Source organism: Physeter macrocephalus, chromosome 1, assembly GCF_002837175.3.
Source record: "Physeter macrocephalus isolate SW-GA chromosome 1, ASM283717v5, whole genome shotgun sequence".
In the NCBI taxonomy this organism is placed as follows: domain Eukaryota; kingdom Metazoa; phylum Chordata; class Mammalia; order Artiodactyla; family Physeteridae; genus Physeter; species Physeter macrocephalus.
Window position 1 is genome coordinate 92,546,468 of NC_041214.2, and position 27,954 is coordinate 92,574,421.

At 41.8% G+C, this 27,954-nt stretch overlaps 1 protein-coding gene across 1 annotated transcript; it reads right to left on the reverse strand.

Annotated features, from left to right (window-relative positions):
• CD86 (CD86 molecule) lies at nt 1-27,328 on the reverse strand. Its single transcript, XM_024120337.1, has 6 exons — nt 27,287-27,328; nt 27,113-27,162; nt 15,802-16,137; nt 13,910-14,218; nt 3,368-3,413; nt 1-904 (listed from the first exon to the last, which is right to left on the reverse strand). Exons 2-6 carry the CDS (start codon nt 27,156-27,158, stop codon nt 808-810), a joined length of 834 nt encoding a protein of 277 aa, XP_023976105.1. The 5' UTR covers nt 27,159-27,162; nt 27,287-27,328; the 3' UTR covers nt 1-807.
• Nucleotides 27,329-27,954: the final 626 nt, after the last annotated feature.

Below are 27,954 nucleotides of genomic sequence, written 5' to 3' on the forward strand. Positions count from 1 at the left end.
GAAGAGAAGCAGGGTTTATGATGCACAGCACTCTCCTGCTTTATCCAGCCCTCCTTGCTAAGGCTCAGCAGTAGCTTCTTGGGCAGGTGGATCCTCCTTAACATTAGCAACAGCCCAGATGGTAATGGCTACAGAACTGGTTCCTTCTCTGCCTCTGATTTCTCAGATTTTGAGCTGGTCTGCTCACTGGTGTCAGCACACTGGGCCACCGCTGTCCTTACTGACCCTCACAGAGGGACAGGAACTCCTTAGTAGAGGGTGGACTTTTCTCAGTAATTACATTATTATAGTACATATTTCTTTATACTTCAAAATGTTAATATTAACACTATAAGGCCATAAAATACATAACTCCCACCCGGACTGAAAAGGTAGTTGTTCAGTCACAGGTATACGAGATGGAATGAGGCACTACCTGAGATTCAGAGTAGATAAAAGCCACAATTCCAGGAATTGGGAGTTTTACATAAAACACAATTTATAACATTAAGAAAAAGGACTGAATCTGAAACAGGAGGTGTTAGTCTTACACATGATTCCTGAGCCAGGAACCAGTTAGGTGGGCTTGACCCACAAGTGTGCTCTGAAATGAAAAGAAACAGTTAAAATCTGCTCCTGGCATAGAGAGCAGAGCTGGCATTGTAGGGAGGCTGTTTCACTTAGAGGGAATCGCGAAGCCCCCTCTATTATTAATAGTAATATTTTCTTGCCTTCTGGGAAGGCTTAGAGAGACAAGAAAAAGGTCAGTCAAAACTTGAAAAGAAAAGCATATAAAAACCGGATAGTCCTATGGCATTTACTCTTTAATTAAAAATGTGTAGCACTTTTGTCGCCGGAGGCTGTCTTTGAAATGTTAATATCACACTGGGCTTCATCAGATCTTTCAGGTTCTTGGAGTTCTGCTCTGGAAAAACAGAGAAAAGAATTAAGTGAGATTTCACAGTAGAGCCACTTTCTCTTTCTAGATTTCAATGATAGGGCAGAATATAAGGGGACATTGCAATAACAATGAGGAGAAATAAACTACTGAAGAGAGGTGGAGATGTAACATCCACGCTTCCTAAATTACTATCTTTGATTTTTGTCTGGGCCTGCCCCTGCCCTATGCTGATTCCCTGCTGCCTTCCCTCCGCAGCTCTTCTGGACCACTTCTGAACTAAGTCTGACAGGGCAGGCAAGATCTCAGCACCTGGGCTCACCATCCTGGATTCCGAGACTCACAGCGGCTGGTGTATCCAGATAAGTGCTGGGCACACTGGGAGCTGTGCACCCTGGGATCATGACTTGTGTCTCTGTGACCAGGTTTTAAAATAAATTTATTTAATTTATTTTTGGCTGCATTGGGTCTTCCTTGCTGCGTGCAGGCTTTCTCTAGTTGCGGTGCGCAGGGGCTACTCTTCGTTGAGATACGCGGGCTTCTCATTGCGGTGGCTTCTCGTTGCAGAGCACGGGCTCTAGGCATGCAGCTTTCAGTAGCTGTGGCGCGCAGGCTCTAGAGCACAGGCTCAGTAGTTTTGGCACATGGGCTTAGTTGCTCTGCAGCATGTGGGATCTTCCCGGACCAGGGCTCAAACCCGTGTCCCCTGCATTGGCAGGCGGATTCTTAACCACTGCACCACCAGGGAAGCCCTGTGACCAGGTTTTTGACTTAGGGTTGCTTTGACCCCATGACTATGTGACCAGAGCCTTGATATTCTTGAGGGTACAGTTTCTCAGGGCGGGTGGAGGTACAGACAATCTGATTGCATCATGCTGTGAAAGGATGGATCACCAGGAATCTTTGTGTATTCCTTCATGCATACATTCGTTCTTTCAACAAATATTTATTTTAATAGCCAAGATATGGAAACAACCTAAGTGTTCACTGATGGATGAATGGATAAAGAAATTGTGATACACACACATACAGTAGACCATAAAAAAGAATGAAATCTTGCCATTTGTGACAACATGGATGGACCTCGAGGGTATTATGCTAAGTGAAATAAGTCAGAGAAGAAAAATACTACATTATTTCACTTATATGTGGAATCTAAAAATAAATGAATAATAATAATTTTAAAAAATCAGTTTATAGATACAGAGAACAGATTGATGGTTGCCAGAGGTGGGGGGGGTATGGAGGTAGGAGAAATGGGTAAATTTTTTTTTGTTTAAATAAATTGAATTTTTAAAAACAATCTGAAAACTTGAACTCTTAAAGAAAAAAAGCACCTCACCAAATTTTGCCTTCCACAGCCCTCGTACGCGAACAAAGGAAAATATAAAGAAAAGGATATACACACTTCTCCCTATGCCATATTTAGGGTTACTTAAGTGCTGTTCTTATTTGGATTTGATTAGGTAAAGGATCTAGAAAGAAAGCCAAATAAATGAAAAATAAGTACAAATCAAACAAACAACTTAAATTATTGCTCAGCTGAAAGCAAACGTAAGAGAAACTAAAGCCCAGAATAATGTTTACTTTTCCACAAAACTCCTTTTCAACATGTTATATACTTATCAAACCATTAGAGTGTAAATTCTATAAGTCCTGTCATCTTTCAACCAGTATTCACCATGAAAATTACAACTACTGTAAACTGTTAGTATTATTAAAAGGCTACTTTCTATAGATCCAAACATATCTGCTGCTGCAATTTCACAGTTCAAAAAATTTATTGAGCACCTACTATATGCCAGGCACTGTGCTAGGTTCTGGCAGCACAATGATGAGCTTCAGTGATATGTTCCCTGCCCTCTATAAAGTTTGATTTAGTTAAGTTTATAGAGTTTAATAATATAATTACACCAATATATAAGTATAACCTGGTGTTATGAAGAAAAAACACAGGAATGCACATGATACTATAACAGACTGACACAATCTAGTTTGCGAAGGGTTTTTAAGAAAGTGCAACTTGAGTCAGGGTCTGAAGAATGAGGTGAAAAAGTGGCAAAGAACATTCCAAGCAGAGGGCACAGCAGATGCAAAGACACTTAGGCTAGAGGGTACATATTATCACTCCTCACTTATTTATTTATTCATTCCACACTTGTAGGACACCCAGGCACTGTGCCAGGTACTGCGGTTACCATGGTGAATAAGATGCAGCACATGCTCACCACATCAGATCCTTTTGGTATTAATTTTTTACTTGACCACAACTGAACTTGCCATGACCCTTGGGCATTGTGCATAGGGCACACTGCCATCCATTTAGAGCTAGGACATTTTCCTCCAAGTCCTAACTAGTCTCACTTTCCTTTTCCTCTCCGTTAGTTCATGTATGCTGAGGTCCCAGCATGCCTCAGACCAAGCCTAGTTAAATTATAGACTCTCTGGGGATTGCACCTCTTTCAACAATGTTGTAGGGTCAGGACTCACCTTTTCTCAGTCTGTTCACTCTCTTTCCCCTCCACTTTGATGGTTTCTGAAAGAAACAAAAACAACTTCAGAAAATGTATTGCCCATAAATACTAAAAGAGGGAAAGTTTGAGGAGGCTCCTAAGTCCTAGGACTCAGAGAGAAATCGTTGTTGCCATATATGTGGAGTAGATGGTTCCTTGATGAAATTTCATGGGGACTGAGAAGGAGCTTCTTTCCTCCAAAAAGTAAATGCTTCTTTTGTTCATTGTGCCTTAAGTTCTAATGTTGGGAATAGGTTTTACTTACAGCTCTATTCTTTACTAAAATAAAAATACTACTGGGAGGTATAATACATTTAGTTTTAGCAATCATTTAGTGATGGGGAAAAAAGTTTCCAATCCTTTTCTGAAAGTAAGGTTTAGAAGGAGGAGGAAAAGGAAATCTTGCAGATGTTGGTGCCTAAATGGGTTAGCCAGCTGGTGCTACCAAATAATTCACAAGGTTGCATGGAGAGGCTCAAGTGGGAAATTTCTAGTGGGCTAGACCTCCCAAAGCCTGAGTTCCTACTGGCATGGACTTACTACTGATGCAACTTTGGGTGAAAATTCCTGTATGTTGGCTGTTATGACCGTGCTGTTGTCCCACTCTGAGCCTTACAGCAGGGGTTGTTAACCCAGGGTCCATGGAGGAATTTAGGGACCGCAGCAATCCTTTCAACAACACTCCTGATGGTTCTGAACACTTCCTATCTTTGGCAGTTCTCTTTGTGTGTGCATGTGTGTGTGTTTAAAAATAATCAGTTTTATTGAGGTAAAATACACAGTAAAATCCAATCATTTTCCATAAAGATTTTGATGAGTTTAACAAATGTATGCAGTCATGTAACTACCACCACAACCAAGATATAGAACATTTATATAAGCCCAAAGAGTTCTCTCCAGCCCCTTTTCAATCAATTCCTTCCCCCCACCCCATCCCCTGTAACCACTGATCTGCTTAATGCCACAGTAGTTTTGCTTTTTCTAGGATTTCATGTAATGTGTAGTCTTTTCGTGCCTAGTGTCTTTCACGTAGCGTAATGCTTTTGAAATTCATTCATGTTGTTTCATGTTACCAGTAGTCCATTCCTTTCTATACCTCAGCAGTATTTCATTGTATGTATATAGCACCATTTGTTTATCCATTCACCAACTGCAAAAATTCAGGATGCCAGGTTTTCAGTATTATGAAGAGAGCTGCTATGGACATTTGTGTTTGTGTCTCTGTGAAGACATAGTCTGTATTTCTCATGGGTAAATATCAAGGATTGCTGGGTTGTATAGTAGAACATAAGAATTTCAGTTGCTTCACATCCTCTCCAACATCTGATATTTATCAGTCCTTTTAATTTTAGCCATGTTAGTGGGTATGGGGTGGTATCTCATTATGGTTTGAATTTGTATTTCCCCAATGACTAATGGTGTTACGACTGTGTGACTGTGCTTATGGGCCATTTGTGTATATTTTTAGGTGAAGTATCTATTCAAGTCTTTTACTTTCTTCCTTTTGTTATATGGATTGTCTTCTCATTACTGAGTAGTATTATATAAGTAAGTATTTTGGTTATAAGTCCTTTATTATATTTATATTTTGTAAGCATTTTGTCCCAGTCTGTGGCTTGACTTTTCATTTTCTTAACAAAGTCAAAGGGCAAAAATTTTTAATTTTGATGAAGTTCAGTTTATCAATCTTATCTTTTTATAATACAGTTTGTGCTTACCGTGTCCTGAGATTTGCCTAACCTAAGCTCACAAAATTTTTCTTCTATGTTTTCTTTCAAAAGTTTTTAAATTTTAGCTCTTATTTTAGGTTTATGATCCACTTCAAGTTATTTTTTTGGGTGTCTAGGTTCATACTTTCCCATGTTGATATCTAACTGACCCAATACCATTTGTTGAAAAGACTATCCTTTCTGCATGGAATTAACTTGGCACTTTTGTCAAAATCAATTGAAAAAATCATATTTTTTGACTCTCCATTTTGTTCCATTGATTGATATGTCTGTCTTTTCACCAGTGTCACACTCTGACTACTATAGCTATATAATAAATCTTGAAATTAGGTAGTATAAGTCCTCCATCTTTGTTGTCATGTTTCAGAATTGTTTTGGCAATTGTAGATCCTTTGCATTTCCACATAACTTTTAGAATAAGCTTTTTAATTTCCACTAAGGAGCCTGCCAGGATTTTGATTGATAGTGCATTGAAACCATAGATCAGTTTGGGAGAACTGGTATCTTAATAGCTAGTCTTCTAAACCATGGACACAGCATAAGTCTCCATTTATTTAGGTCTACTTTAACTTTTGTCAGTAGTAATGTTTTTTAGTTTTCAGTATACATACAGGTCTTGTACTTGTTTTTAAAAATTAATTCCAAAGCCTTTAATATTACTTGATGCTACTGTAAATGGTATTAAAAAATTCAGTGTACAATTGTTTGTTGTTAGTATGTAGAAAAACAATAGATTTTGTGTATTGACCTTGTATCCTGCTACTTTACTACACTAAATCAGTTCTAATAGCTTTTAATGGATTCCTTAGGCTTTTCTACAAACATGATCATGTCATCTGCAAAATAAGGCAGTTTTACTTCTTTCTTTCCAATATGTATGCCTTTTATTTCTTTTTCTAGAGTTGTGGCACTGGCTAGGACCTCCAGTACAAGGTTGAACAGAAGCAGTGAGAGTGACATCCTTGCCTTATTCCTGATCTTAGGTGAAAGCAATCAGTCTTTTATCATTAACTATGATGCTAACTAAAGGATTTTAGTAGCTGTTCTTTGCCAAGTTGAGGAAATTCTTTTGTATTCCTACTTTTATGAGAGTTTATCTTTCTTTTTAAAAATTATGAATGGGTATTAATTTTGCCAAATGCGTTTTCTGTATCCATTGACATGTATTCTGTATCCACATGATTTCTCTTTTCAGTCTTTCAATAGGTGAGTTTTATTGCTTGATATTTGGATGTTAAACTTACCTTATATTCCTGGAATAAACCCCACTTAATCATGATGTATAATACTTTTAATACATTGCTAGATTTCAGTTGCTAATTTTGTTGAGCATTTTGGCATCTATGTTCACAAGGGATCTGTGTAGTTTTCTTTTCTTGTAATGTCTTTTTCTAGTTTTGGTATTAGGGCTCCCCCTGCCTTCAGAGCAGCCTAGAAACTGACTCCAGGCAGTAAGTTGTGGACAATCATAGGGCTCACCTCATTTTTCCCTTCTCTCAGGGACTATAGTTTTCTGTAGCCTGTTGTCCAATATCTGAAAACAGTTGTTACATATATTTTGTCTGATTCTAGTTGTTTACGGCAGGAGGGCAATTCCTGTAGCAGTTAATTCTTAATGGGAGGAAGGAAAAGTCTGTGTCTTCTATATAATTTTAAAAGAGCTTTAACTGTTAGAAAAGTCTCTTATTTCCTTCTACCTTCTTATAACCTTCATCGAGGTACCCTTTAGAGCCTCAGTTAAGTATGATCTTTGCACCCTATGGCAGTTTTTAGATATTTAAAGGCAGCACTTGTGTCCTCCCCAAGGCTTTTTTTTTCCCCCTGGCTGAGCATTCTCAGTTATTTCAGATATTTCTTTTTTAAAAAAAATACATCTTTATTGGAGTAAAATCGCTTTACAATGCTGTATTCATTTCTGTTGTACAACAAAGTGAATCAGCTATATGCATATATATATCCCCATATCTCCTCCCTCTTGCATCTCCCTCCCTCCCACCCTCCCTTTCCCACCCCTCTAGGTGGTCACAAAGCACCGAGCTGATCTCCCTGTGCTATGCAGCAGCTTCCCACTAGCTATCTATCTTACATTTGGTAGTGTATATATGTCAATGCTACTCTCACTTCGCCCCAGCTTCCCTCACCCCACCCGCCGTGTCCTCAAGTCCATTCTCTATGTCTGCATCCTTATTCCTGCCCTGCCACTAGGTTCATCAGTACCATTTTTTTTTAGATTCCATATATATGTGTTAGCATACAGTATTTGTTTTTCTCTTTCTGACTTACTTCACTCTGTATGACAGACTCTAGGTCCATCCTCCTCACTACAAATAACTCAATTTCGTTTCTTTTTATGGCTGAGTAATTTTCCATTGTATATTTGACTGATCGTCCAGATACTTTGTAAATCTAGTTACGTTCTATTTTTGTCAAAGTTCCTCTTAAAAATAATGGTGCTTATAGCTGAATACAGTATTTCAGGATGTTTGTACACCAACACAAATAATATTATCCTTTCATACTCATGACAAAATCACCACCGTTTTTTTTTAAAAAAAGCTTCTATTTTAAAATGAAAGCAGACAATAAAAAGACAGCATCTAAACTTTTGGATTTGATTACAAATTTGGCATTTTGAAGAGTAGATATGATGATATCACCTGGTTTCAGTTTTTAAGCCCTGTGAAACTTTCTGTTTAAATGGTGGTTAAAAATGATTTATTTTGGAAAAGACATTTGCCCTTTAAGAAATCATTCCTGAAAGAGCTGAGACTCTTCCAAATTTGGAGGAGGGAGGCAAGTTGTAAAAATTGTAGGTTGCTAGGCACTATTACAATACAGATTTTAGTCAGACAAGAACCAAATGAGGAAGTAAAACTTCAGGAGGAGCTATTTTAGTCTTTCTCCCCAATGGGTAAGCTGAGAGGGTAACTTCTGATTGGGAAAAGACAGTAATTGAAGGTTACAATTTCTCATGCTTTAACTGCCCTGTTTGACAAAACAAAAAAAGAGAAGAGAGATTAGAAACCAGCTAGAACAACCGTGGCATTTCCCTTTTATTCATTTAGCAGCCTAAACAGGGTAAATATGTACGGTTGAGGAATAGAAAAACTGTAACTACTGAACAATCACTGGAAAGGACTTTTGACACCAAGTTAGTTAGTTGGAGGGCTGTCTCCTCTGAGAAAAGGATTAATATTGGATTAGGAGGAAGCTGCACTGTTGGAGAAATTTCTACTCATCAGTAAGCTTGTGTCTGTGGATGGGTCATGACTGTTTCCATGTTTGTCTACTGGCAGAGTTTAGTTCCTTGTGGACTGAGATCCCCATTTCCTTGCTGGTTTTCAGCTGGGGGCCATTTCCAGTTTCTAGAGGCCACCCACATTTCTTGGCTTACGGCCCCTTCCTCCATCTTCTAGGGCAGCAGTGGTGTGTTGAGCCTGTCTCAAGCTTTGGATCTCTCCTCCTTCCATTTCATCTTTCTAATCCAGGTGGGAAAGATTCTGTGACTCAAGTGATTAGATTGGGTCTACCTGGATAATCCAGGATAAACCCATCATTTTAAACTCAGTATGTTAGTCACATATGCAAAGTCCCTTTTGCCATGTAGGATAACATGTTATAGATGCTGGGGTATATGAGGTGGATATCTTGTTGGTGGCATTATTCTGCCTATCATACAGCCAATGCCAGGGGTATCCACAAACAAGTACAGACATTGCTGAAGTTACAAAACCCAGTTTTACAAACATCTCATATCTACGTGCCATGGTTACTTGGTACATCTCCCTCCTCCAGTGATATCAAGGCTCTTCTCTTTGACCAAACTTACTGGCACATGTGACTATCTGACCAAACAACTTTTATCTACCAATATTCTTTATCACATTCTTGAGGGGGTCATATATGTACTATGCTCTCTTGTGGTCTTCTGCCTTTTAATACTCATAGCTCAATTTGACCATCTCAAATGCAACAGACACCCTTCCAACTCTCTCATGTATACAGACACATCCTCTTTAACTCCTTATCTAGTCTCCTGAATTTTTCTGATTGCTTTTTAGGGGAAGAAACATTTTACTTGGCTCTTCTCCATCCCTTTTCTTTGTTTTGGTTGTAAGCTAATCATTCCAATGCAAAACCAAATTTAGGAGACAGCTTATTTCCAAGCAGAAGGTTGCTTCTGCACATTTAGCTAATTCTAAATGGCAATGAGATTGAGAGAAAGAGAAGTTCAAAACTCTCACTTTGAAAAGTCAAAGCCTGGACAAGCATGATATATCTGTACATCTGACCCTGCACTGTGAATTTTACACTTTTGTATCATAGAAATCTCTCTGTATACCCTGTACTTTGGCAGTTTGATTGGCTCTGCCATATGCTTTGTGTTAATGTATTGAAACTGGATTATAGCTCCTAAATTTCTTGTTTTTGGAATACAGCTGGTTGAAATGAATGACTGCTAATGTCATCCATCTATTTTCTAGATGGATCTTAAAATCAGTACCCTGAAATCTTAAGACGCTGACCAGAAGCATTACTCATCTTGTGCTTTTTACCATAAGTGAGTAAGAAGGTTTTACCTTAATTATTAGCACCAACCAAACTTTTACTGGAGGCAGTTACTGAGATAAAGTCCAAGCTTATCTTACAACTTCATCCAAACCAGCCCAAACCACAAACAGGCGTGGGATTCTTATAAAGTCAGGGACCACTTTGCCCCCCATTAAACACAGGGCATTTTTACAACAGAAGTCAATGGGAAGGCTGCTCAATGCAGTGCTGTTTAAAATAGCAAAACTATGGGAACAACCCAACTGTCCAACAATATGGACTTGGTTAAATAAATTAAGGTGTATTCACATAACAGAGTATCTTGCAGCCATTTTAAATGATGCTGTAGAATACTACTTAGTGACACTGAAAATATTCTTCCAACATTTAGTATAAAAAAGTTAGAAAACAGTACATGTTATATTATTAAAATTGTGAAAAACAGTCCTCATAATACTATCCGACTTATGGAAAAGTAACAGATTAATACATAGAAAAATCTGGAAATTATACACTAAAATGTCGGTGTAATCATTTTTTCTTACTAGTAGAACTATAGGTGATTTTTATTTTCAGTATGTTTGGTAATGGATATGTACTACTTGGTAATCCATATGAGTTAATATTATTTTTTAAAGTCAGTGGGGAATAATTCATCTAACTTACTTCTCAGTAAACCAAGACTTTTAGAGATGAGAAGGCAAATCTTATGGTCACCTAATCCTCCCCTTCTCCCACTGAACATCCCTGCTTGAACATCATTAGGTCCATAACGGTGAACATTTAGAAGTGTTTTCACCATTTTACTTCATTGAATTCTCACAGTAACCTCATGAAATAAAGTAGGTAAGGCAAGGAATAATCAGCTTTGTTTGGAAACCAGAAGTACATTTGTAAACCTTAGGTTAGAAGTGTTGCCTTTCCTGGAAATCCAGGCAACCTTATCAACTGCTGAATCCCATATATATGGGCTCGAAACCCTGAGGGAACCTTTTCCTCCAAACAGCTGCTGACTTTTTGCCAGCCTGGGCTCAGCCAATGAGCTCCAGAAGGCAGCTGACTGGGAAGTTAGCTGCAAAGTGGCAATCTGCAGGGAGGACAAGCACTGACTCACCACATTCTTTAGAGGGGCCAGGCTGCTTCTTCTTCCTTTTCTTTAGTGTTAGAAAGAACACCATCCCACACACAACGACCAATGTTACAAGTAGAGCTGCAATCCAGAGGATGTGGTCTGGGACAGGGGGGCTTGGCACAGGTGGCTTTGCATCTAAAAATGAACCCAAGTTTTCAATCAGCCAGGAAGGTTGATTATAAAAGCTTTATAATTGCTGATCTTCTCTTTATTTACATGCCAGCATCTCCTCAGGGCTCTACTGCCAGAGCAGCCTGAAATCCACATGATTTGGGCCATAGAGAATCCCAGTCTCAGGGCCTCGGCAGCTGACTGAGAACCAAGCCAGTGACTCTGACCAAGTGCCTGCACTGAGCTGCCTTGCCTTCCTTTCCCAGAGACTGAGATGACAATGACCGTGATCTAGAAAAGGGTCACCTTGGCCCTTGGTTCTGGAATCTGGGTAATGTACCTGTACTGAGGATCTGAAGGTACAGTCATCTGGGCAGCATCCGGCTTTCTCAACCCCCTATGTGGTCAGGCCCCAAGTTTTGAAGTTTCTCTTATAGTAATTCCTCCATTCACTATCATTTCTAAATCAGGCTCCAGACACCTCTCACCGGGACAAACATAGCAGCCTCTTTACAGGCCCCCATCTCCAGCTTTGTTTGTTCTTTCCCCTGATGTCTAGGTGGACTTCCTCAAGAGTGGCTTTCAGCCTGTCTCTACTACTGGAAAACTTTTGATATGTCTTCATGCTCTGAGGATCAGGGTCAGAATCAGCTCCTGGGAAGTCAGGACTTACTTCCTTGCAGAAGGACTCCTAAACTTACAGGAAGTTAAAAAACAGGCTTTGGGCGGAAAAATTAGGACTGAGTGGCCCATTTTATAGACATTTATGGGAAGAGGTCTGGTAGTTAATCTCAAATTACAGGAGAATAGGACCAGCTGACCTCCCATTAGCTTAGGGGCATTTTGTGGACCCACGCCCTGTTTCTGGGACCTTAAGAAAAGGAGTTGTTGGTACCGCAGGCCACATTCAACACTTTTTGAGTCTGTCCCAGTTGTGGCTTTTTTTTTTTTTTTTTTTTTTGCGCGGTACGAGGGCCTCTCACTGTTGTGGCCTCTCCCGTTGCGGAGCACAGGCTCCGGACGCGCAGGCTCAGCGGCCATGGCTCACGGGCCTAGCTGCTCCGCGGCATGTGGGATCTTCCCGGACCGGGGCACGAACCCGTGTCCCCTTCATCGGCAGGCAGACTCTCAACCACTGCGCCACCAGGGAAGCCCGAGTCTGTCCCAGTTTAATGTCACTTGAACCTGTTTGGTATCCCAGTAATGGAGGGTAATACTTGTTAACACGGAGGCTGCTACCTTTTGATACCCAAAAAGATTCCTTGACACAGGGCCTAACCTATATCTAATCTAGCCATAGAATAGGGACACAGAGAGGCAAGCCCCATCTTCCTGAGGCAGCTAGAGCTGAAACATTTCTGAAGATGGCGGCAGCTAGGAAGATTTTGGCAGCAGTTGAGAAACGGCAGAAAGGTGAGCCACGATGAGGCTCTAGTGGTGGCGAGGCTCTGTTCCTGTGGGAGTCATGGCAGGGAGCCCCAGGGTGTGTCATGTGTGGTGATGTTGGCAGTGCCAAGAAGGTGCTAAATTTCAGGACAGCATGGGAGAGGCTTCTATCAGGCCAAGAGAGGCAACAGTGGAAGCAACCAGGACAGGCAGGGTGACCTTGCCAGTTACTGAACTGTCAAGAGTCAGAGGTGTCTGATCAGAAGGAAATCAGCACCTGCAAAGGGGACTGGCCCACTGGTACAGCTAAGCTGGCTGGTGGGGACTGGCCCCAGGGGCTGTCCGTAAGAATGCATCAAGAGGCCAAGTTATGTTTGAACAATGAAACACCAGGAGAGGGGAGGCATTAAAGCCAGAGGATGGAGCAAGGAGCTGGATGGATGCCTTAGGAGGGGGCAAACCAAGGGGCCAGAGCTGGAGGAGGGGCCAAGGCAAACAGAAGGCAGATGGGTGGAAGGAGGGGTCAGGATCAGAACAAGCAGTGTTGAAGGCAGTGTGGGTACAGAGTGCCTTTATTGCAGGAGAGACGCAAATACTGCTCCTCAAAAGTGGGGTCTCAAATATGGATGTGTTCTAGGGCAAAGCCAGGAATTTAAAATGGCAGGCTCCTATTAGTGTACACTGCTTAGTTTCAACCCTTTCCCAGTGGGATTGGCCCCCATACTACACTGTCAACATGCCACAAGCATTTCTGCTTCTGCGTATTTCCTTGACACATGTGTACTGATGGCCACCACTGCCTGTGCCCGTGGCAGATACTGCTAATGGATTGTGGCCCTCTCACCTCCCAAGCCTGAATGCTGTTTCAGAATTTTTCAGAAGCTACCACAAGTTTGAGTACCTGTCATCTCTTTACCACACTTATTAAGCCCAGTTATTTCTGTTATGGTAATATAAGGTCCCATGTCTTTAGGAAGCCTTCACTGACCCTCAAGGAACTTGCCTATCTCTGAATGCCTATATATCTTATTATCAGTCACTCTTGTTTTTAAATTTAGTTGTATATTTCCATGGGATATAATTTAGATTCTAATTCAATCGTTTTACAATCCAATTTACCATGTGTGTCCATCGTGGAGTTCTGGTTCTGTTAGAAGGGCAGAGAGCGTGTCTTATACCTTTTGGTTTTCTCCCCCAAAACCAACAATGTCTGGAATGGTTTTGTACTCATAACAAGTGCTGTATGTATATATGAATGTGTGTGTGTGTGTGTGTGTGTGTGTGTGTGTGTGTGTGTTTTAATGAGTGGAAGAATTTTAGCCTGGAGAAATCCTGCATCTTCTAACCTAAGCTTCAGAATCTTCTATCTAAAGGTAGCCCAAAAGACTGGGCTGGTGTCAAGGCTAAGAACATGCTTCCTCAAGAGCAGCATAGGTTCATAGCCTCTTGGACCTTGTAGCACTCAGATGAAACAGGAGCCCTCTGTCTGGGTCTTTCCTAACAGCATCAAAACGGCCCAGTTGGAGGTTTCCTGGCAAGCAGGGGACACTGGATGATCTGCCTTACCCATCTGTGTATAATACCTGATAAAAGAAACTGTCAGGCTTACCTATATTGCAAGGTGGCGAGAAAAGCAGTGTCTTCGTTGGCTTAAGTTGCAAGACACAGAAGATGCTCACATTTGTTTCAGGAGGGATGGAAAGAGACATGCTGATAGAAACGTTGTACAGTTCTGTGATATTATTTTGAGACTTCTTCATGACAGTGTCATGCTCAGTAGTTGAATTCTTAGTTTTTAGCAATATATACATCCTCTGAGGTTCTGGGTAACCTTGTGTAGATGAGCAGGTCAAATTTATGATGTTAGAATTTTCTGTTTGATTAGAAATTAGATTTATTTCTGGTTGACTGAAGTTAGCTGAAAGCAGAATAGAGATACAAAAAAAAACCAAAAACCAGAAATCAATTTAAATTTAGATGTATCTAGAAGGGAACAACAAATAACTAGGTATCCTGGGAACTCACTGGGGGCACACCTGGCAAGCCTCAGGGTGTCTAAATTGTGGGCCTCAGCCCACGGTGAGAGCCACATAATGATCCCACATTTATTTTTCAGGAATGGAGTTTGGGGCCACCATGCTTACTTCCCGCTTACCCCAATCAAGGAGGTGCTCTCTGAGCAACAGGAGGGCTAGCCGCTTCTGCCAGCCAAATCCCTTGCTCTTCTTCTGTAGTCAGTAGGTACTGTGCAGATTCTACATACTAATTTATAATTTAATATATTGTTTCTAAAACTTCAGTGATTCACATGTTATTGTTACAAGTTTTGCTATATCCACCCACTCCTTAAACACTCTGCTTGTATGTGATGTGGCCGGTAGAAGGTAGATTGCCATGGTGTTACCTACTTTGAACCTCATTAACAATAATTTATCTGGACCTAGTAATCCCACACCTGGGTATCTACTCTAGAGAAATGAAAACTTATGTTTACACAAAAAATGTGTACATGAATTTTTACAGCAAATCTATTCATAATAGCCCCAAACTGAAAACAACCCAATGTCTTTCCATGGGTTGAGTGGATAAAAAAAAATGCTACTTAGTAATAAGAAGGAACAGATTTTTGATCCATGCAACAACTTGGATGACTCTCAAAGGCATTACGTTAAATAAAAGAAGCTGGTCGTAAAAGGTTACATACTGTATGACTTCATTTATGTGACATTCACACAAAGATAAGACTATAAGTTGCAAAACAGGGGTTATGGGTATAGAGAGGGTATGACTATAAGGGCATAGCATGGGGAAATTTTTTTAGGGTGCTGAAAATGATTTGTATCCTGTCTATATTGCTGGTTATATAAATCTATACATAAGTTCATATTAATAGAACTGTACACCAAAATAAAAATAATTTTAACTGTATTTTAATTTTAAAAAATCTGTAGTGACACTTAGGTTTTTCAAGGCCTGGAAAAACAAGGGAGCTGGTTTGTCAGCTTTTGGATTGTGCACCTTGGGTTATTTCCCTCCTGTCTACTGGGCTTATGGTTGGGCAGCAAACAAGTCATAAGCAACCTCCAGGAGGCTGAAGGGAAATCCCAAATCATCCAGCTGTCACCCTTGGTAGGAGCTCCAGGCAAAGATTTAGTGGGTGAGAACTCTTGGACTAAAGGAGAAAATGAATGTAAAAGAGTTTTGAGACCTATAAGTTCATATAAACTTAAGGGCCAAATCACCCATGGTTTTCACTTAGCCACATTACCTTGGTTTAGTTAGCTCTATCTGGTCCCCAAAGCAGATTCTTACAGATCATTCAGAAGTAAACTATAAAAAGTATGAAGGACTTTTAGTTCCCTACTCCCAAGCCCTGCACTCCCTTCAAACGGGCTTCCCAGAATTGGCTGTCCTCTGCCTCTCTCGAGGCGGCCCTCTCCCCCACCTATAGCAATCTCATCTGAGAAGGCCCCAGATCTGAACGCGCCATTGGCTACATACCCAGCACTGACAGGTCAGAACTCATCTGGTGGATGGGAACCAGTCCTTGGGGTCCTTTATAATGGATGAAACATTGATACAAGCCCTTGTCCTTGATCTGAACGTTGTGGAGTCGCAGTGTCCAACTGTCCTGGTCAAAGCTCGTGCGGCCTATATACTTGGGATGAACATTGTGAGGCTTCTCTTGGCCTCTGTACAGCTCATAGAGAACCAACTTATCCTGGTCCTGCCAAAATATCACCAGCTTATCCAGGCTTAGGTTTTGAGAGTTTGGAAAGTGGCATGGCAGGTCTCCAGTCTCGTTGAAAAATGCCTGACTTTCCAAGGAAGCAGCACCTAAAAGAAGGAAAGGTGTAAAGTGGGGAAAGAGACACAAAAGGGAAGAAAGAAAGAAAAAAAAAAAACACAACAGAAACTCCATTTCTCTTTATACAATACCCAGATGCTATCTTATCAGTAATGATCTTGAAGAAGTAGATATTAAACTCTGGAACTGTGCATACACATTGGCATGTGCAGAAAGGAAGGGGCTTTTGTCCTCACTCTACTGATAACTAACTGGGTGGCCTTGTGCAAACTGCAAGTCCTATGAGGCTCAGTTTTCTTATCTGTTTAATGAAGGGGTGGACTAAATGTTCTAAGGTTCTTTCCAGTACTATGGTTCTGTGAATTTAAATCCCAGAACAGAGAAAATCAGCAGTTAGACAACTCATTCACCCATTGGTTACTTCCCTATAATCTGAATATTGATTCTCTTCCCTGTAGCTGTTACAGGCTCCATTACTTCTTCACCATGACCAAAAGCTCCCTTCTCTCCTCCCTATCCCCTTATTCCTTGGCCTGCTGTGGTGAAAAGAGTTCCGATATCCCTCCTTTCATTATGCCTCGGTAGCTGGGGATCACAGTGAATAATATGTTTGAAATTCAAATAGTTCCCTTTATAGAGTTTCTCTCATGACTGCTGCTCCCATGGCCAGCTCTCCCAAGGGTATAAAACAGTTTGGAAAAGACACAAATGGTCAACCAAGGCCTGTATTCTGTGACCTCTCTAAGCTCTTTCAGAGATCAGAAAGAGAACTGGGCAAATTTGATGGTTGTTTTGGGATTGTGGTGGTCGAAGGCCATTTAAGGTACATGAATGAAATGCTGGAAATGAATCATAAATGGGAAGGTGAGGATGTACTTTTGGAGTACTGGGGATTCCCCAGGTACCACAGACTTGCTCTCCCCAGGATGCATTGCTTTTGGAAATGTTTTCAACCCCTGGAGAATGTGCTGGGAGAGTTCAGAGAAAGGCTTTCATCCCTGAGGGCATATTGGGGTTTGTGGAGGGATTTGGGTCTCCTCACTCCTTAAATGTGATTGATTATAGGGTTTCTGTAGGACCTGTTCTGGATCACAGAATTGCTTGAGACCCGGCCAAGAAATTAAGTAGTGGTGAGTGAGAAGTGCAGGGTTAGGGGAGAAATGCTGTTTCTTAGTTAATATGAAGTTAGACACCACCTTGGGGAGGGAGTTAGGATGGGTTCTAAGTAAAGCTTCATCATTCCAGACTTCACTAAGGGGATGTTGACATTAAGGAGGAAAGGAGAAGCAGGTTGGTGAGGGAGATGAGAGGAGTTATCTGAGGTGTTCTTTGAGGGGTGGTAGGAGAAATTAAATTGATCTGATCAATAGGTTTCTCTTCTGAGAGGGAATAGAAGAGAAATAACAGTGACATGCCCTTGGTGAAATTGAACTGTGTGCAGAGTGGCCCAGTGAGAACCATAATCAAGGGGGTGGGTGCCTGGGGTGGTCTTGAACTCTATGGGAAGGGACTCCAGGCATCAGTGAGAGTCGGCACAAGTTTGAATCACTGCCTATTGCATTACACTCACTAGAAGCCTGTGAAGCCCTTGAAAGCAGAAAGTACAGTCTGTACAAGATGCATTCCCATATTGGAGGGAGGTGGGAAAATCTACCTGGGTACCTGGAACAGTGAAAGGGGGACCTAAAGAAGACTTACTGTGTTCAGTAACTACTTATCAGGCACTCCTGGGGTGCTGCTGCTACTCCTCTGCTAAACTCTGAATGATAATGGAAGGATGTCACCTACTGTAAAAGCTTCTAGCAACTATCTCTGGGGAAACTCACGCTGGTTTTATCACTAACTTGCCATATGGTATAGAGCAGATGACCTGGTGGGGAAACCAAACACATAGTTGAAAATTCTGCCAGTTAACAGTCACCATTATGTTATTATTCAGCAGTGCCTCTGGCCTGGAAATTACTTTGCCTTTGGCTTCTTCTGTCTTCCTGACTTGGGATTGCTTCTCTACAGAGCTTCACAGAGCCTCTTCTCCTGTCCACCCATTCTCTCCACTCACAGAGGGATGCAAGACCCAGGCTCCCTCTCCCAAAGATTATACGGAATTTTTCTTCCACCCATGTAACTGCTCCCCTCTCACCTGCCAACCAAAAGTGTGGTCTGTGCTCTAAAGGCATCGGCATCCCCAAGGGGATGCAGAATCCCTGGCCCCACTCCAGACCTTCTGAGTCAGAATCTGCATTTTTAACAGACCTCCAGTTTGAGAAGCTGCAACAGAGTATTTCTATCTCTGCCTCCAGAGTGGAACAGAGAGATGATGGAACAAGAAAAATTTGTTTCCATCCATCCTTCCCCAAACCCTCTCTCTTCACCCTGGGGTGGAAATCACTCTGAAGTCCATTCTGAGTGGAACTGAAAGTATTTCACAACTTACACTACGTAGTTCCTCACCAACCACTGGCTTCCATGACATCACTTAGAGCTATGCATGCTAATTGCCTCTCTGATGATATGGGGAAGATTTAGCTCAAAGTCTGTTTTTTCTAAGTGGTTTCAGGCCTCCCCTGTTATGACCCCAAACCTTATGCCACCCAGCTATGGGACTTGCTGGGCTCCACTGGAGGGTAAGCACTGAGATGCTCTCTCTTCCCTAGCACTTGAGTCATAGAAATGGTCTGGGTCTAGTTATAACTGGTTGCTATGATGATGTTAGGAGCTAGGCACTCAAGAATCCATCTAGACACCTCCCTAATCAGCTGGAGACATTTCTTTCAAAGGATACTTGAGGATGTCATCAGCAAGAAACTGTTTGGCTGTCAGACAAAAACTACAGTCTTCTAACTTTGTGAGGTCTCTGACCCCACCTGGGACTTCAGTCTTCCCCAGCTACTACCCCACATGCAGGTCTTATGTATTCTAGGGTCATATCTTCCTCATACTACTATGCTTATCTGTACTCATGAATTTCCCTTCTTTTACTAAACTTCCTCCAAAGCTTTACTAGGCCCTCTGGAAGCCTCATTCCATTGTAATAAACTCCTCTATGTCTTCAACCTCTTCATCAAATGTTTCCCCCAGGGTTGTGCTTTCACTGAAATCTGGCCCAACCCAAAGAACATCACATGCCTCCAGCCACTGCTTGTTGTATCACACGTCAGAGGGACCTTGAGCAACACTCTTCCCCTTTTGAGGTGTTCTCCTCCCTCACTGCTGTTAGCTACTAATCGTTTGTCACTACTTCCTTGCTCACTGAAGATTTTTGGCATTAGATCCAAGTCTTTCTTTCCAATCAATTATTCCTATCAAATTGGGTGACTTTGGCATGGATGAATTTACCAACACCCTTGCCTCAAAGTTCTTTGATCTTTCCCACTTCAAAGATCTTCATCCACAGGCTATTTCAGCAGCCCCTTTCCCATGACATAATCCTAAACCTTATCACCAAGAACAGCTCTGCCCCTAGAATGTTAAACCTCAATGTACCAATCTCTGTCCACAAGATATTTTCCACCAAGGTTTGCTCTTGATTACCTACATCTGTTCTTCAACTTTATGAAGACCTCAGCTCTGTCCAGTCTAGACCCTATAATGCAGTGCTTTCCAAAAGCACTCTCTTAATAGGTAGCTAGTATGACTGAGAAACTGAATTTTCATCTTATTTAATTTTAACTAATTTAAATTTAAATAGCCACATGTGGCCGGTGGCTGTCATATTGGATAGCACAGTGATAGAATATTTTTTCAATCATTCTCTTGCAAGCAACTTCAATAAACATGCCCCTTTGTGCAGATTTCATCCCAAGAACAATCTACTTTCGATCTACATATCTGTTCTTACGACTGAATGTTTGAGCACTCCTGGAGGAAATTATGCAGTTGATCAGGCTGGTGACATTACAAATTGGTAGTCTCTAGTTCCACTTAACTTGGCCTCTGAGCTTTTCTCCCTGCTCACCACCCTCTCCCTTCCTCACAGCAGTTACTTCAGCAGTACCCTCTGCTACTGCTTTTAGTTTCTCTTTCTCCTATTTTTTTTTTAACATCTTTATTGGAGTATAATTGCTTTACAATGGTGTGTTAGTTTCTGTTGTATAACAAAGTGAATCAGCTATATATATACATACATCCCCATATCTCCTCCCTCTTGCGTCTCCCTCCCACCCTCCCTATCCCACCCCTCTAGATGGTCACAAAGCACCGAGCTGATCTCCCTGTGCCATGAGGCTGCTTCCCACTAGCTATCTATTTTACATTTGGTAGTGTATATATGTCCATGCCACTCTCTCACTTTGTCCCAGCTTACCCTTCCCCCTCCCTGTGTCCTCAAGTCCATTCTCTAGTAGGTCTGCATCTTTATTCCCGTCCTGCCCCTAGGTTCTTCATGACCTTTTTTTTTCTTTGGATTCCATATATATGTGTTAGCATACGGTATTTGTGTTTCTCTTTCTGACTTACTTCACTCTGTATGACAGACTCTAGTCAACTCTCTGAAAGAGTAAGTGGAGATTGCTGCCTCCACCCCCAGCCTCTGTCCCCACCTCTCTGCTGAAACTTCCCTGGCAGATGTTGTCAGCGGCTTCCCCCCACTGCCAAACGCAGAACACTTTTCAAACCTCATCTTCTCTGACCACGCTGTTGAACGCCATACTGTTGGCCGTCTCTCCTTCTGAAACTCTATTCTTTCCCAATCTCTGACATCCTGGTCAGTTTTCTCTCATCACTCCTTAAATGGTGACTAGGGCAGGGATGGTTCTCCAGGAGTTTTCATGGCTGAGATGGTATTTCTGTTAAGATTAGCTTTGCTTTGATCTCATGCTCACCATGGATCCCACTATAGATATAAATATAATGTATATACAATTATGTATATTTATATATTATAGATATATAATGTCTGTATATTTTATAAAATATAGAACTATACTATATGTTATATGAAATATGATCTATTAAAATATATGAAGCATCATATAATGTAAAATGTAAAACACATCATTACATGTCAAAAAATTCAGCTCCTGGTAAGTCCAAGCCATCAGATTACACTACCCACTGCTCCCAGTATCCATCTCCTCCTAGGCACCTGGCTTCTCCATCACTGCCCTTGCCTAGGCGATTTCAGCCTCTTGCACACAGTGCCTAGCCTCTCACTTTCTTGTCCTCTTTTCCTCCAGTATCTTGTCGCCCACTCTACCCCAGCCATTTCCTCCCGGGACCAGACCCCAGACCCTATTGTTACCACTGCACCCCATAAAAACTCTCAATATCAAGCATCTCACCTTGTGACCACCACCTCTTATCTTCTCATTTCATTCTTTCTTCTATTGCCACTCCATCAATTCTCCCACCTCACTGGGATATATTATGAATTGGAATATTTCTCACTGTATCTGCAGATACTACCCTAGGCCAAGCCTCCATTACCTCTTGATTAGATAGTTGCAATTGCCTCCTAAATGATCTCCCTACTTCCACCCTTGCACAAATCTAATTCCTTAAGCCCAATTGATCCTTTAAAATATGTCTCAGATGGTATAACCCTCCTGTTCAAAAGTCTCTGATGACTTCCCACCACTCTGAAAATTATATCCAAATCCTTTCCCATCACACTGAGAACTATACCCCCAATCCTTCCCATGACCTACAAAGTCTTATGTAATCTGGCCCCTGGTACCTTTCAGACCTCTTCCCTTCACTTACTGTGCCCCAGCCATACTGGCTTCCTTGCCATTCCTCCAAAATGCCAGGCACATTCTATCTCAAGGCCTCCCCTCTTCACTCTTGTTGCACAGCCAAGAAGGCACTGCAGTCTCTGAAGGGAGTTGCAGACAAGGACTCGGCCCTGTCACTGGCCAGTCACGCTCTTTCACATATTTATATTTGTAGCCCAGGCACCTTCATTCCTCAGTTTCTTTATTTGGGGCCTTGGGCAGAGGTCTTCTTCAGATGTTTCTGCTCAGGCTGCCTTATGGTAGGAGGGAAGGAGGACCTTGGAGACACTTTCCCCATGGAGAATTACTTTTCCCCAGCTGACTCAGTATTTCCACTCTTAGCCCTTTCCCCTCATCCTTCCCTTCCACCTCTCCCCAGGGTCCATAAAACTGCTGGAGCCTTTTGTCTGGGGCTCCCTCAACAGTGAGAAGAACCCCCATGTCTGTGCTGATCCACCTGATCCTTGACTGGTGTGCTGCACAGAGAGAGAAAGAAATAAAAATGTGGAAGAACAAGTTAAGAGTCAAGGGGAGTTAGTCTGAGAAGCTCTAGTATTTTCTAGAAGAAAAGAATGAGAGGAATGGTAGACAAACAATATTTAAAGAGATAAAGATTGTGACTATTCAAAATGGAGAAAGACACAAGTCCTCAGATCAAAAGTGTATTCTAAGTACCGAGTAAGATAAATGAGAATAAATCCACACCTAGATATGTTGTGGTGAAGCTGCTAAACAAAAAGCATAAAATATTTTTTCAAATTTACAAAGAAGAAGAATTGAATTGAATCTTTTCATTCTTTAAAAAAATGAAGAAAGAATACCTATAAAACAATGACAGAATGAAAGCTCCTTAGCAACCATAAACCAAAGAAGACAATGGGGCAATAACTTCTGAATGAGTAAAACACACACACATACAAATAAAGCAAATTACAGCATTTCAACCACTGGACTAATACATTTTCAAAAATTATAAAAATGAAAAGAATTTAGAAACATGAGAAAGTGTGTATGAAACAATATTGAATAGAACATATTCAGGGATTTGCCTATATATTGTGGTCACAACTATATATAACTATTTTTACTCTCTTGTCTGTTATACTGTAGTAAGGACCAGAGGAGTGATTTTTATTTATTTTTTTATTTTCTATTTTTGTAAAGTTTATTTTGATGTAGACCATTTTAAAAGTCTTTCTTGAATTTGTTTCAATATTGCTTTTGTTTTATGTTTTGGTTTTTTTGGCTGCAAGACATGTGGGATCTCAGCTCCCCGACCAGGGATCGAACCCACACCCCCTGCATTGGAAGGCAAAGTCCCAACCACTGGACCACCAGGGAAGTCCCAGAGGAGTGATTTTTAAGTAGTGGAGGGAGTTGAATACTTTGTAATGGAGATATCTATAGGGAGAATGAATGAACGAAAGAGTGAAAATGGAACTAAGAATGGGTAAATACTCTTAGAGACTGTTGAAAGAGTTTTCATAATTTTGAGGTCCTGGAACTTGGCCCTATGACTGGCAATGGCTATAAAGGAAGGGCTACAAGTGTTTTTGTTTCTGTAAATCTTAACAGTACCGAGGGGGCCAAAATCCCGAGTTGCATACTCTGGAAATGGTATTAAGATCTCTCACAGAGTAAAAACAAGCCACAGTCTCTCAAACTCTTGCTCCTTCCCAAAGTAGTCTGTTTGCCATTGGAGCCTCTCTGTTCCCTACAAATTTCACTCTTGCTCCCAATCAGCCCTCTACTTACCCTATTCAGTGACCATCTTCCACTAAATTAACTTGTCTGACAGCCCATTCTCTCTGGAACCTACTAAATACTCTACTAAAATGATCCACTACTTCGGAAGTAAGATACTCCCTACTGGGGAGCAAACATCTATTTCAAAGGCCTCTGAGACAGTACCTTAACATAAAGGGGTGACTCCAATAGGAGGACTACTAGGCTCCATGACAATTCTTTGGGAATTACGTCTGAACTATCTATCTATTCACCTCTGTGATTATAGTGACAACTATCAACAACAACAGGAAGTGGGAGTCAAAGTAATCATATAAACAGAATCCTCATGCAGCCACCCATGTAGGAACCTGCAGAAATCTGGGAGGAAACAGTAGACCTTTACACAAGATACAAAATTAGGGTTTGAGCCAATCTTATGTAAATCTTAAAGTGAATGAAGACCCCCACCTATACTCCTGGTACATTAATTGAACCAGAGGTATTGTTCAAGAGAAATGAGAAGCCTTAGGACCCAGAAAACCCCCAGACAATAAGAGCAACCATAAAAAGTCAAACTAGGAAGAAATTTCCTCCTGATAAGTGAGCTACTGATTTTCCGAATACCACCCTGACTCCAGCTTTAAGTACTACTGGAGGTGCTGGGATAGCAGCCAACAGAGCTGGACAGTTAGAGGTGCCTTTGCAAGTGGCACTTCAACAATCCTTTAGCTTTATGAATACAAAGCACAAATTATAACTTAATTCTGCAAGGCCATGGCTGCCCTCTCACCCTTTTAAGTTTTAAACTCTCGTCCAATTTTCACCTCATGGGCCAGGGCAGCAACTACAATGTCTGATTTCCATGACTAGGGGAGGACACAGAACATGTGGAGGGAAAAGGAGAAACAGAATTATTTCACTGTACTGTTTTATCTCTGCTGTCAAATGAATTATTCAGCCCTGCATTTTTGCTGTGGATTATCTGGGTCAATTGCATCTCCTTTCTCCCTTTGGATTCCTGCCTATGGGCAGGTCACTGCTTGCCAGCCCAGCAAGGAGAGATGTGCCCTGAGAAGAAAGACAAAATTCAAATAGATTCTTTTTCATTCTTTAAAAAAGAATGAAATCTGTTTTATTATTTTTAATCGTGTGTTAAGTATTGGCAATGTTATCTTCCAATCAGGTGTCACCATTTTCCTATCCCACTTTAAATTTCTACTGCCAAAAATATAACTACTCTTCTCTCAACACCATAAAGCTTAAATGACTTCCATCTGGGGGAGTTATTTTTAAAGTTTCAATATTGATAACTCTCTTTTTAGAATTTAGGAAGTGTCCAAGCAGTTTCAAATGCAAGGCAAGGGCAAAAGTGACACCTGGACTCAGTTTTGATAAGGTTTCTCAGTTTTATTCTCACTTTTCATGTGCAGAGTCAGAAAGTTTGGGAGGCGGTGAATGGTATCTCAATCCAGGCTTTTCTGAAAAACTGTTTCCAGGACATTTTTCTTTCTTCTCTCCCAGGTCATAAGAGCTGGGCTGGTCACTGTATGAGAAGGGCCAGGGCCCGAGCTGTAGGGACAGCTAAGGTGTCAGCTGCTGGGAAGGTGGAGGATGTACCTGTGGGGAGCTTGTGAACTTGGCTAAGGCACAAGCCACATTATCTATCAAAGTTGTTTGAGTCCCCAAGGGACAAATCCTAGTATTATGGAGAGTTCCCCAGCAAGAGTTAGGAGGAACAGCATAATGTCAAGGTGAAGTGAAGAGAGGCTGAATCTATACCGCTGGGTGAGAATCCAAGCTCTGCCACTTACTAGCAATGTTGTCTTAGGCAAATTACTTAACCTCTGTGGGCTTTAGTTTGCACAGCTGTAAAATGGGGAATCATAACACGACCTAAAGCAGAGAGTTACGATGACGTTTAAGTGAGTTAATATTTATAAAATGCTTAGAACAGTACCTGGCACAAAGTAAGCACTACATCTGTGTATTTGTCAAATAAATAAAATAAGTGGGATAGGAAGGGAAGAGTTCTTGATGGATAATGTCCTGCAAAGCTTTGTTTTATCCCCTTTCTCTCTTGCTCTTGCTTACACATAACTTCTACCTCCCCAAGAGCTAGAGTAACAGGTCATATTGGTGCTGGGAGGTGGAAGCTGCTGTTATGACCTAAGTCAGTCAAGTGATCAGTTAGCCCATCTATAGATCAGGCAGCACACCTATAGCACAGACCCAACAAGCTCCAAGGTGCTAAACAGAAAACACATCACAAAAGGCCTGTCCCAGCCAGCATCAATCTGAGGGAGCATCTCTCCCTTGTAGCCTGACTCCTTTTACCCACAGCAGGGACAAGGACAGTGGCCAAGGGCCTGGTGTGTGGCTATCGGAAGGAGGTAAGCTCGTGGCTGGGCCAGTTAGTCAGGGGCAGCCTGTGTGCCGTTGTAGCCAAACAGCAGGCTGGGCTCCCCCTCTCTGTCTGCCCCACAGCAGGACCAGATGCCTTCCCTCTCGGTGCTAAGGGTGGGGAAAGCAAGCAGCAGGAAGGGGATGGGCCAGGAGAAACTAAAGGCACCCAGTCACAGGATGGGTGGCAGGAACCTCGGCCAACCCCAGTTTGCAGATGAAACTGAAACTCAGAGAGCAGTAAACAGGCAAGATCTGAGTTTTGTGAGGCCTGACACTTCTAAAATTTCTTTTGAGGGGGAAGAGCTCTTTCAGAAAAAGAATACAGAACACAAAACAAAATGCCCATGGCCACTACAGTGCCACTCAACATGGGGAGAATGTGATAGAAAAGTAGAAAAGTCGCAGTGGAAAGAGACAGTGGTCTTAACTTATTGTGGTTAAAATATCTTATTAAGGAAAATTTTGCTAAGGCTTAAGACACAGGACCACACTGTTAGGGCTCCTCCTGGGGTCTTGGAGGGGTTTGGAAAGAGCTGTGCAAGTGAGGAGCCCTGAAGCTCAGTCCCTTAGCTTGATGGTAAATCAGCTGAGGGTCACTGAAGCAGGTGGTAGCAGAGCTGGGTTTCTTGATCCTCCCAGTAATCAGTGCCAACTATGATCTATAGGCACGGGCTGGTGGGGAGGGCAGTGGATTGCGGGGGAGAGGGAAGGTAGGGAACGAGAAAAACAATGATTGCTAGTGGAAGGAGACTTTGAGAATCCTGTCAGCCATTTCCTAAAAGTGTGAGAATGACAGAAGTGGGAACAGAGGAGTAGAAGAGTTAAGCCTCAGGCGTGTCTGAGTAGGGACCCTCCCCCAGCTCCCTGGACACTGATGGACAGGCCAGTCTACCCTCCCCTGTGCATCCAGGACCACGGGTGTGAGACGACAGAAGGTGTAGGGCTCCATCTCAGGCTGGGCCCGCCATCAGCTGAGATACTTGTTCTCGATTGTGATACTTCCTTCTTCTTAAAAGACTTAAAAGTCTTTTGCATGTGGTATTGTGAACGCTGAATAGAAAGTGAGTAAAACCCATCAAGTCTCAAACCCCAGCTTGTAGGTCAGGTTCATCGGGAGACAGTGGGAGGATTAGAGACTTGATAAAGCTCAGAGGGTGCTTACCAGACAGCAGGAGGGCCATCACAACGAGAGTGTTTCTCAGTCCCATAGTGCTAAAGTGAAAAAAGAGAAGATAAAACTTGATTAGAAAATGAAACCAAAAACCAAAATATAACAAGTGGAGTTTGAAATTCACTTAGGCCCATGGGTGTGGCAGAGATCAAACAGTGTGTACACCAAAGCCATTTTCTTTTCCTCCTAACCCCACAGACACGCCCTATTTCCCAGTCCCCGCACCCCATGTTAGGTGGGCCATGTGACTGGTTTTTGGCCAATAGAATTGTGGGCAGAAGTGACAGGTGTTACTTCCAGATACAGCAGCACTAAAGCCTCTCTCTTGCCTCCTTCCCCTGCCTTCTTGGATGCAGAGGATTCAGAGGAGGAGTCCAAGGGCCTAGAAGATGGCAAAGCCTCACTATGAGAGAAGCTGGTTTGCTGGACAAATTGATAAAACAGCTCTCAACACCCCACAGTGATCTATATTGGACTGTGACATGAGCAAAGTATAAAACTTTATTGTGTTAAGCTAATGAAATTTTGGAAGTTGTTTACTGCAGTAGCTAGCATTACTTATCTTGACCAATAAATGGGTATGGTGGGGCAAATAGAAAGTATTTATGTTTAGCAATCAATTTTTCTTTGGCTTCCCTGTGGTTTTCAAACTTTATTGTGCACAAAAATCATCTGGAGGGCATGTCAAAGCAGTTTCCTGGGCCTTGTCCACAGAGATTCTGATTTAGTAGATTGAGTGAAACCCATGACTAACAAACTCACAGGTGATAGCGATGCTGCTGGTCTAAGGACCCCACTTTGAGAACCACTGCACTAGAGTGTTCACTTAATCT

Coding starts and splice junctions, on each gene's coding strand:
- CD86 (XM_024120337.1), bottom strand. CDS start 27,158: ATGGGACTGAGAAACACTCTCGTTGTGATGGCCCTCCTGCTGTCTG. Junction 16,138..27,112: donor GATGGCCCTCCTGCTGTCTG/GTAAGCACCCTC, acceptor TCCTTCTTTTAG/GTGCTGCTTCCTTGGAAAGT. Junction 3,414..13,909: donor CTCGCCACCTTGCAATATAG/GTAAGCCTGACA, acceptor TGTTTCTTTCAG/AAACCATCAAAGTGGAGGGG.